Source organism: Convolutriloba macropyga, chromosome 4 (assembly GCF_964194025.1).
Source record: "Convolutriloba macropyga chromosome 4, txConMacr16.3, whole genome shotgun sequence".
NCBI lineage: Eukaryota > Metazoa > Xenacoelomorpha > Acoela > Convolutidae > Convolutriloba > Convolutriloba macropyga.
This window is the reverse complement of record NC_134471.1, coordinates 59,594,325-59,606,704: the sequence shown is the minus strand read 5'-3', so window position 1 is coordinate 59,606,704 and position 12,380 is coordinate 59,594,325. Positions and strand designations below refer to the sequence as shown.

At 35.0% G+C, this 12,380-nt stretch overlaps 2 protein-coding genes across 4 annotated transcripts in view; both read left to right on the top strand.

The window, feature by feature from the left end:
• Positions 1–3,958, top strand: part of LOC142338116 (uncharacterized) — a 39,223-nt gene extending 35,265 nt beyond the window's left edge. Inside the window, exon 4 of the mRNA XM_075387749.1 lies at positions 3,806–3,958. Within this exon, the coding sequence (XP_075243864.1) occupies positions 3,806–3,958 (153 nt within the window). The remainder of the gene's footprint in view (positions 1–3,805) is intronic.
• Positions 3,959–5,273: 1,315 nt separating this feature from the next.
• LOC142338572 (uncharacterized) overlaps positions 5,274–12,380 on the top strand; it is a 51,196-nt gene continuing 44,089 nt past the window's right edge. The window contains exons 1-2 of one of the 3 annotated variants that reach the window (XM_075388372.1): positions 5,274–5,499; positions 10,474–11,063. In XM_075388372.1, the coding sequence (XP_075244487.1) occupies positions 10,770–11,063 (294 nt within the window). In that variant the 5' untranslated portion in view covers positions 5,274–5,499; positions 10,474–10,769. Of the gene's footprint in view, positions 5,537–10,341; positions 11,064–12,380 lie in introns of all 3 variants that reach the window. The other 2 variants (XM_075388371.1, XM_075388370.1) reach the window with 2 other exon arrangements.

The following is a 12,380-nucleotide window of genomic DNA, read 5'->3' as shown; positions in this document are numbered from 1 at the left end:
ACATAATCTATCCAAACTCCTGTAAATATTGGTGTCAATTATAATTCTAGAACACTACCATATCAAAATATTAAAGAGCTTTCAGCTGAAATCACGCGCGTACACACATACATACACAAATATGCAAATACAGAAAAACAGGCGTACACACACGCGCGCGCACACACTCAATAAACACTCGCACACATACACACGGACACACACATGAACACACGCAAATTCAAACACACGGACGCACACACACACACACGGACGACGCACAAACACACAAGCATGCACACTCACACGAACACGCGGACATACAGATGCGCGCACATATACATACAGACGGACACGCAGACACACTCGCACTGACGCTCAAACACACACACAAGCAAACACACTCACAAAAACACGCGATTATACAGACGCGTATACATACAGACGGACCACACACACACGGGCACACACATACACACACCCGGACGTACGCACGCACTGTCGAACAAAATTATACACACACTCTCTCTATCACAGACATGGAAGTACACACGCACACACATACTCACGCAAACGCACAAAAACTCACATGGACACAAGCACCCGCATGCATGCACATACAAGCTCAGAAACCTACACACACACACACACACAAACTCCCGCTCCTTCCATACACACAAGTATTTCCAAACACACGCATCAAGACACAGACACTCACACACAAACACCTTCACAGACACACACAAACCAATACTACAAACACACAGACTGACGCACACAAAAACAAACACACACACGCATACGCTTACACAAAACCACACACACACACACACACACACACACACACACACACACAGACACACACACACACACACAGTTCCGGTTGAAATGCCCAAAGAAGTACCAGGCTTGCTTTCTGAAATTTTGTTAGTTTTAGCTGAATGTCAGTCCTCAATTAAAAAATATTACCTAAAATATCCAAACTTTTGTCAATTGCAGAATTTTTTGTCAGTTATTGTTCTTGCACAGGGTATGTCCATATCCAAAAACTAAGGAGCTCTTAACTGGAAGGACGCACGCACACAAACAGACATACACACGCACACACATATAATTTTTCGTTCAAACATGAACACACACAACCACACACGGACGGCCTCTTTCTCACACACCCACATATACACACACACTGAAATAATGACGCATCCACGCAGGCACGAGCACAAACAGACACGGACGCACACAAACACTAACACACATACAAACACACCCATACAAACATACATATATATATATATATATATATATATATATATAAATTTATATATATATATATATATATATATACATATATATATTTATATATATATATATATATATATATATATATATATGTATACATACCGTTGTATTCGGAAACGCTCAAAAAAGGTTCCCTACCTGCATTTGGGAATGTAAAGTGCTATAGCCAATCTTCAGCCGTCAATTAAATGTTATAACTTAATATATCTAAACTCTTTACGCTTTTAGACTATTTTGTCAATGATCTTTTTTGAAGAACGCATTACCATACACACATATATTTGAATGCATACACGCATGCACACACATATATGGACACAAACAGACGAACACACACAGGTGAATTGGCGCACAAACGCACGTACATACACGTTGAAACAACACACACACACACACACACACACACAAAAACATGCGCATATACATTCATCATTCCAAAAATGCTTAAAAATGTCCCAGCCTGCATGCTTTGTGGAATGTGAGTTGCTTTAGCTAATCGTCAGGCATCAATTAACTGCTATAACTTAATCTACCCAAACTCTGTAGCTTTCAGACTTTAATGTGAAATATCATTCTTGAACAGAGTGCAAATAAAAAAAACTAAGTAGTCTCAGCTGGAAGACCACACGTCCACACATACGCACACAAAACCACGCAATCACTAACCCACTTACACACACATACACACACGGACTAACATATATACACCCGGATGCATATACACAGAGAAACTCACACACACACGCACACTCACAGACAGACATACGGACGCACACGGACGCCCAAACACACACACACACACAATTACACACACAGAATCAGGCACACTGAAAAGTTCACAAAATTAAACAGAGTCACACACACACACGGACGCACTCACACACACGCGCACACAAAGAAACTCACGGACACACATATATACTCCCTCTTAAGCACACATAAAAATACAAACGGACATACACTCACACGTAAGCACACAAAAACAGAGAGTCCTGCAAATGCGCACGGACGAAAACACTCACACATGCATAAACACTGACGGACGAGCACGCAGACACGGAGGCCCATACACAGAGAAAGGGACGCACACACATACGCTCACTCAAACACACACAGTCGGACGCAGACACAAAAAAACACGGACGGACACACACACATACACACGCACTCACACGCACACACCGACGCATACACACTTATACACTTCCACACGCACACGGACCCCCCCCCCCACACACACACAGTTGTACACCCCCACACGGACGCACAAACAGAGAGACACACACATAAAGGCGCACACATATATTTGCACTTACAAGCATACACACAACACACGCTCTCACAAACATACACACGCAGACTCACACAAATACACACGCGGATGCATATACACACAGAAACGCAAGCGCGTGCGCACACACACACACACAATGTATGCACACACGTGAACGCACATACACTTACACAGACACACAAACACATATCCTGGGCCGATGTTTCACCCCTAATCCGCCTCTAATTAGCGGGGATTAGGGTGTAATGCGTATTCCACTCCTATTTATAGTGGAAAAAAGGGGTAAGCAAGTAATTTTTAGAAAATTATACTATATTTTCTCTCATTCCTACACTCTTTTTATACTTTTTGCTTAGAGTGTAATTTAGGGCGTGGACTGATAAAAATTACACTCTTACACAATTACCAATATAGCCAAATTCAAACTTCTTGTACTAGTGTGAGTTGGAGCAATGGTTAACGCAGACAATGAAAGTAACTTGTTCTACAGGGGTAAGATGGGGGGATCAATCCTCATTACCTTCTTTCACCTTTATTTTTAAAATTACACTCTTATATCTACACTCTTCCACCCTTAATTAAGAGGAGAAATAGGGGTGTAATTTTTTTTAATTTATACACCCTCTACACTCTTTTCCCCGTTATTTTTGGGGAAAAGCCTCGGCCCGGGATACACACAAACATACTTATATGTATATATATATATATATATATATATATATATATATATATATACATATATTTTATTTATTTATATATGTATATATATATATATATATATATATATATATATATATATATATATACGACACACACGGACACAGGAACAATGAAAAACGTACACAAACCAACACGGCCACACACACTCACGGACGCAAGCACACAAGCGCGCACACACACACACACACACAGTCGTACACAAAGTTCCAGTTGAAAAGACTTAAAGAACGTCCTAAGATGCAGGCTTTTTGGAATTTTTTATCCAATTTCCTTAAAATCATTGACCAATATCATAAGTAACTGATATTCTGATAACTACCAACAGATTTATCCAGGAGCTCAGTATCCAAGGTTGAACTGTTGCAAAGTGTGGGATTTCTTTTCCGACTGCTCAAAACAACAATGGGCCTAGTGGTTATCCTAATTCAGAACAAAAATCTGCGGCAACTTATAAAAGATGTGTATCATTATGTAATTTACAATGAAACACCGAGTGACGTTGTGTGGCAGGAACGAATGGAGAGGAATGGTCGAGCGTACCTAGAAGAGCAAAGGAAACGACATGTCGATTCTGTTCCCATGAAAGACGTTCCCATTAATACACATTTAAAGGCCACTCATGACGACTCTTCCCAAGATGCCAGACAAACATCTCCTCTTTGATATTTACTGGCTAGAAGTTATATAGGCTATATGCCCAGAAAATAGCCTGGTAATAGGAATTTCAGGTTTAACAACGAATTCAAACAAGCTTGGTTGCCTCCTCGTTCGTACACTTCGCTATTTTCTCTTATAGTGTTTTCATTAGATGTTAGCTGTGCTTTGATTGAGTATTTTAATGTGACTAAATGAATAAAATCTGTTTATTTCACCCTTTTCTTCATATTCGCCACTTTTTTCAGTCGTAAAGGAGTTAAAAGAAGAAGCACCCAAGTCAAGTAATTTTAAATTGGTTTCAGCAAGTTCTATTCCTTCAATAAACAATTCTAATAAAACAAACCGGTAGCAGATTATTTCAGCCTGGTTTTAAACATGGCAAAATTTTTTTTTGTCTTTGTGCGCCGAGCTACAATTGTGCTTTTGTTTATAGCGCATTAAAACACATCGTGTTATAACAATCCAAATTGACAATTTTGTTTGTAGAATTGTTTCTTCTTGTCAACTTTATCTCAAGTATATCAATTTATCAAGAAAGTCAAAAAAACTTTGAAAAGAGAAAATTTAACAATATAATTTCCCCTTCAAATAATACTTGCATTTCAATTCCAGACTGCATTTGAAGAGGAATTATGTCCTAACACTTTCACAAGATGTCAAACTTTTCGATAACTTAGGACAATTTGAGATAATTGACAAACAATTTTTTTTTTGAATGAGTTACAACTCTCCGTTTTCAGATTTTGAATAGAATGCAGCAGTGAATCCGGCTACAAGGAGTCCAGTAAGTTTTAGTAAGTAGAGTCCGGTAAGTTTCAGAGTCCAGTAAATATAAAAACTTTTTGTTACCTACCGTAATATAAAGCTAGGAAGCAGAGACATGACAATGTTCAAATACAGGACTAACGATACTCAACTACTGTGAAGAAATTTTAAGTATTTTTATCCTTTAAAGTTATATGCTTTGTGCACGTGACGGGTCAGAACAATATGAACGCACATTACCGATGCGTCTTACTGGTTTTCAAAACAACACAGCGGAAAATTCAGCGTTGTTTTAATGAAAGCATAAGTAAAAAAAATAAAGTCGCTAAAATATTCATGTTAATGAAGTTAGGCAAAGTCCCGGTTGTCTGCTATCTTTAAAAATACATTACTGCATTCGAGTGTTAAAATTATACTTTATAAATAGACATCTTTCTTTATTTTTCAAGGAAAAATTGCGTTCTGTGGTCCAGGTAAATCAGCCAATCAGGAGCCACTTGACTGCTTTCATTCATTTGAGGATCAAAAAAGAAGTGTGTGAAAAAGAAGGGAAAACAAACTAACAAAAGAGCAAACACCAATCAAGATCTCTTTATTTTCCCTCTTCCGATAGATTCAAAGCACACTTTTTTATTGGATTAAAAAAGAGTGACTCGATACTGGCACCACGTAATTTCAATCAACTCCACTATCTGTTACTTCTCAATTTGCAAACACAAATTATTTGACCTATTTTGCTTTGTTTAATTGGCGCTATTGATGTTTTTTGTTAGCTCGGAGAGGTATTGAATTTTACATCTGCCGAAAATCATTGTCCGGGTTCGTATTGGTTTTTACCCTGAAGATTGTCATTTGAATATTTGCCCTCCATGAAAGTTGATCGGCTCAACCCTTTTAACCCAAAAGATTGCTCTACACGTGAGAAAAATGCGATGAAAACCATCGCATGCATTTTAGTGCAAAAACGAAATTTTTCAGCGCGGATATATATTTAGAAAGAGCTGCAGTTCTCTTTGCAAAACAAGATATCGGCAATCAAGTAATGATTTTTATTGCGTAGCAATTTCTTTTAAGATCTGAACAAAATAAACCGCTGCTCAGAGCAAAGAAACCGGTATAGATCTGAGCAACGTTTTGATACTTATCACATGAGCTCAGGAAAACAAAATAACAATTAAGATATGAATTATAAGCTAGTTAAATTTCGCAAAAGTTTTTATCAAAAACTTGAAAGTAACAGAGTTTCGCTAATAATGACGGCAAGACGCAAAACAAAAGAAGTAATTCAATTTAACATTTTTTTCTTTTTTTTCAGCATTAAGCAGATTTTCAAAACTCGAATTGAATATTTCATATTAGAAGAGAGAGTGCTGTTTATTTGATTAAAGAAATCGAGCTGATAAAAAACTCTTTTCGTGTACATTATTAGAAGTTATTGATGAAAATTTGCAATACACAAACCTAAAATAGAGTAAAAGAGAGAAACTTATTTTGGAGAGCAAAATAAAAACTTTTATATTTCATTTTCAGAACAAATTTTTCTCATTTTTTAATGCAAAACAAATGTTAATCCTTCATCATGCTGAACGAACAAACAAATATTTTAATGAATGATAACTAAAACTGAACACTTTTTTGTTTGAACAAAGTTTTTGTACATGAAAAAAAATGAATTCTAGAAATTTTTCATAAAATGTTAGATAGTGGTCTAGTAACTGCTCCTTAGCTATCATAATAGTTTCCTTGGACAACAAAATCGAAGACAATTTTTTATTGTTATGTTTCTTTATTGAATTTTGGGTTTGAAAAACAATATAGCATAATGTAAATTAAAATCTGCCAGAAATATTAAATCTTGGTTGTTTTGCACCAATTATATAGTTGCTGTAGGTTGGTGACTTTTTGGCAAATTTTTTCCTAGTTTCTTTCCTAGAGGAAGGAGTCTTCTATGATTATTTGCGTCACCTGCAACACTTGCATCATAGTGTATTTGATAGAACTTCTCAGTTTTCCCACTTGTTTGGATATACCGATTTTGTTACTTTTTGAACTTCGAGAAAAATTTGTAGAAATACTAGAACAAATATTGCAAAACAGACCAATTTTTTCAAGATTTTGTATTTTAGGTTTTAAAAATTTTGTGTGTACTAATTTCATTTTGCTACAGATTGCAACTGAGGTTCATAAATTGATGACGAATGATGACACGTTTGTGAGGTTTTTTCTCAGATTTTGAATGTCTTTAAAAACTTCTTTCGGAACATCCTGCACTACATCACGCATTGAACTACGAAATCCTTTTCGTCACTATTAATGAGCGACCGACACATTATGTGGACACAAAACTTAACAAAACTCATTGAAATAAAAAACTTAAGCTAAACAAGCTTAAAGCTAAACAAGGATGTTCGTTAATGTGCGTTCGCACACAATGTTTCGACCCAAGCTTATCTATATTTTTGACTTAATTGTCAACCTAATGATCAGATAAATAAAAATAGATCTTTGAGTTTAAAAGAAATCGTTACACGACTGAACTACTAATTGAATTGCATAAAACCATGCCTCATCACAGCGCTCACAAGATATGCCATAAGAAAGACTACAAGAAAAAAACAAACAACAAAACAAGCAAAAATGGAAATTTTTAGCGAAATTCATGAAGAAGAGAAAAAGAAACACAAAGATTGACCACTAACAAAACTTTTATGAAAACGCATTTTCTCCAACAAACAAAACATCAGTTACGACATGATATTAATGGAAAAATAGTTTTTGAATTACAAGGAATTGGATGGAACCTCTTAATGGTGAGAATAAGTTTCAAAATGACGAAAAGAACAAAAACTAAAAATTATAAAAAAAATATTTAAAACGAACAATATAATAAGCTTTAATACCATTCGCCATAAACTGACTGCAAGGAGTAAGATCATTTATTCAATCCTTAATTAAAAGCCTATGAGACCAGTCAGCATTTTATAACTAAGCGAAGAATCTAAAAACAAAGCTAAAGACAGCAAATTAAAAAATTGAGCGAGAAAAGTGTCCAAGCCAATAACAAAATGAGATTTTTGGTAAGAATTTTTTTTTACTAAACTATGCACTAACTAAGCCTAAATGAAAATACGCTAAACTATGCCTCAATGAGAAGGCGAGGATGTTTGTCAATCATAAGTCATCAACAGGACTTCTCAATAAGTCTTATGCTCATGAAAACAACAACAAATTGATGCAAAAACCAAAAATTCAGGAGAAAAATGCGAGAGGAAAGTGTCGCAGCCATTTAAACCATGAGCGGTTATCTGAAAATTTTATCTACGAACAATTGAGCGTCTCCTATGAGCCTCTGCGAACTATCAATATAGGATAATTTAAGAAAACTTCAAAGGGAACTGAAGTTACAAAACAAATATCCAAAAGTTAGAAAAATTTTGAAAAATTGTGGCATCGAAGTCAGAAAACCAATAGTTAGAAGACAAAGCCGCTAACCATACTCATCTTAATTGCAGTAGAAAAAAGAGGGCCTGTCGTTCCTGAGACTGATATACAAATTACGAAAACAAATTTAATATTGGTTTATGTCCAAAAAACTCTAAAAAATTGTTTCAAAGACTTACAGCCATTAAATTCAGAAGTTTTCGACGGCAGTTAAAAAATACACTACGTTTTACCTCGATGGGAAACTAAGGATGTTAATTATTGATATGTTAATACCACATCACAGTAATATGGCATCACAAAAGGTCCTATGATTAAGAAAACGACGACAAATGCAGGCAAAAACCAAAAAATTCCGCAGAAATGCGAGAAGAAAGTGTCAAAGCCATTTATACCAGAATATTTTCTCTAAAAACATTAACTATGATACAGTGGACGTTTTTTCTAAGCCAATGGGAGCTATCAGTTTAAGGATACTTAGATAAGATTTCAAAAGAAACCAAAATTGCATAAAAAATTCGAAATGTTATTTTGAACGTATGATAACTCGTGTTATCGATGTCATAAAACCAATATTCAGTAGACAAAATCGCTCGCCAGATTAACTTTTGGTGAAGTAAAAAAGAATGGGGTGCTGTCAATACTGATGCTGACTCACTGTTCATGAAAAAAATTTAATATCAGCTGATGTTAAAAAAAAATTCGAAAAATTATTTTTAAAATCCTAACAACCTTTAAACCATTAGCTGTCCACTCAAGGCACTATATAGGTTTATCAAATGCATATTAGGAAACCTATTGCGTTTTTAGTCAGCGAGTTTATGCCGTAGGACTCCAAAAATTTACTAAAATTTCAAAACGAAAATCAAAATGTCCTTAAAATTTTCGAAAACTCAGAGTCGGAGACAAAATAAACATGAGCGATTCCTTGAAAACTATTTTTTGTTAAATGAGTACGTTTTGACTGTAAATGAGGTTTTTCACGAACTGAACCTCGATATGAAAAGTGACTAGTCTCTAGGTGATTAAAAAACAATAATAAATAGCAGAGTTTTCAGCTCTTAAATTGAATTCCAGTTTCTTAATGATAGTGAACTTCCTCATGTGACCAGAACTAGTCCTCTTATTGCTCTATTGGTAACATAAAATTGTTTCATTTTGTTGCGTGAAATGTAATTTTGAGGAAATAAATTTAAAGAAAAGCCTTAATTTGAATAAAAATTACGCTAAAAGTGAACAAAATCTTGCAAATATCACGTGGTCACACAAAATTTTAAACCCCTCAATACATCCTCAAAAGACACAAAATTCAAAAAATATTTTTAGTTTCGAATTGTACGCTGGACGAGCTTTTTAATGATGCCACTCACATTTCTCTATGATGAATATATCGATCGGCCAAAATTGTCTGAACAAAAAAAAACCATTTGAGTATTTAGTTCCTGCCTCCCACAAGTGGAGTCGGAACAAAAAAATGAAACCCGAGAAAATAATAAATTTGAAGAATCTTTATAAGGCGAACCATTAAAAGACCAAACTAGACACCTCTCTTCTATTTATAACATGAAAAAAATGTGAGCTACATTTTTTGGTAGACAGAAATTGCATGTCAAAAAATTCTTTATTTTCCTCATATCCGGCCTTTCCTTCAAATTAATTGAATGTGGCGGCTTCTTCACATGTAATTTTTATTGATCTCAGCTAATGCATATTTTCCGTCACTTTCAGCATATATTTATCAACTTTCTTATCATAAAAAATTCTGATGGAAGTTCAAAAATGCTAGTTCAAATATGATAGTTCAAACACGTTCTATAATTGATATTTGCTTAGTCTACTCTAGTTTGCATACTTGGGACAAAACAAATCAGCCTTTTCCTGAATGGAGGGAAATGAGGCAGATTGTTTAGGGTAAACAACCAATCATCATTCTCATATCTATCATGGTCGCACACCTATGCCGCATAAAAATACATCTTTTCCATCAAATTTCTTCCCTTTATTTCTCCTCTATACATGGAAATCATTCCCATTAGTAATATTAGCTTCCTTTTGTAGTAAAACAACAAAGCAAGTAATAAAGAACAAGAGTGATTTTAGAACATATACGAGGGCAAGCGTGCAAAGGGGCAAAAATTAAATAAAAACGGGGGGTGAAATTTTAAATCAGCGTTAATATTAAGCACCAAATTTTCTGACAACTTTCAAACTATTTCCAACCGAACGCTTTCTTCCTTTTCTTTTTATCATTCTGTTTTAACTGAAAATTTGTATTTATATTTCATCCTACTTTATCTACTCTTATCTTTGAACAGGTTTACAAATTTGCCAAGACCAGAAGATAGCCAATAAAAGTTTTCCCCTCATAAACTCGAAAAAGGGGGAAATTCGATTGAACATTTTTACCAATCAGACGTTTTAAAAAGTAGAACATTTAACATTTAAGGTTTACAAAAAAATTCAGACGCGTTCCAATTTACAAATTAACGGCGTTGTCTGTGCCCCCGCCTACTAACTAGAGAAACCACAAATCAAATAATTTATTAACTCTATTCCTTACCCTCAGACACTTTTATTGCAGTAATTCTTCCACGCTACATTTCACCAAGAAATGATGCTTAACTCTAAATGCATATCGCTTTTGCCTGTTGCTATTCTTGCGTCGTTAATTCACGTTGCAATCGTGAACTCTTACTTTATCGATTCTGATCAAATTGCAAAAAGGTTTGATCAAATACCAGAGGAACAATCTCTGCGTGATATTTTAACGGACGATGATTCAGAAAGCGATGAAAATGAAGAATTCCAGAATTTTGACCTTGAAGACCCGGCAGATCACGGGTCGATTCCGGAGGTGAAAAAAAGGACGCTGGTCATTCAGGGCATCAAACACTACAAAACATCGGTTAGTTGTTGTAATAAATTCGTCCTATTTTCAAGACTGCTTTGTCAAATTTTGACAATTACTTCATATAGTTTTCAGAAAAGGGATCATTTTTTAAGCAAGAAACGGGAAATATATTTTGCTGGTCATTTTCCACCATATCAGATCTACCAGAACTTAAAAAAAACTCATTTAACATGGACATCGTCTTGTTTTGTACGGATTACTACCGTACTGTAACGCAAACAATTGGCTACCTATTGTTGGTATTAACCCCTCTATCATTTCACCCCGATTTTAATCTTTCTATAAAATAAGGATTATTAAATTAGCAATATAATCATTTGGCCATGCCTCACGGGCCATGGTCATGCATCAGCGGCCCGTGGGACTTGATATAAAACTATCACAGTCGAATGTGGGATTAATTTATCCACTTAATTATGACAAAACATGCCTTTAATATCGACTGCTATTTGGCGAGAAGAAATGCTAGAGGGGTGAATAAATCGGGGTTAAATGATAGGGGTTTAAATGAATTGGGGTGGAAAAAAAGTAGAACCAGAAATCAGGGTTCACAGATTTCAAGTTCTATGAGAATCAAAATACAATAGCCCCGATTTCAAAAACGCAAAATGAAAATGTCTGAGAATGCTATTGTCATTTAAACGTCTCCATTCAAACAAATTTTTTGCGCATTTCTTGATCCATAAAGAAATCGTACTATACAAAACATTTGATGTAAAATTTATGGTATACATGAAAAAACAAGAAGGCTCTTGTGATTTGTGCGTAGCACAGAACGTTCCGACATACCTCTCAAGGTTTTAAAAGCAATTTTTTTATTCTGTTGCGAGTATCCAAAAGCAAATTAGAAGCATTGGAGAAAATTAATTTATAATTACTGTATGAACCACAAAATATATTATTTTTTTCACACACACATACACACACACCACACATAATAGACAAACAAACACCGACAAATAAATACGAAGCCCAAAACCAAAATAACTATTCTTAAATTTTCTTTTCGACAATTTGTCAACAGTCAATGTTCGTCACTGATCATTTAGGTCTTCATTATTTTTTCCCAAAACCACACAGGTGTAGAATCTTTGAGGCAACTGTGTCTCCAAAATAATTTGGACTCGAAATTCTGAAAATAAGCTTCTTGGACAATTTTTTAAATAATTTCGCAGATGTGTAGTCCGCAACATAAACAACCCACAGTAATGATTTTGAACTGATTGAAAACAGTATTTTGTAGCAATGATTAAGTATTTTTTTATTAATCATAATTTTTGATAAGTCTCTCTCAACCTCTAATTCTGTCCA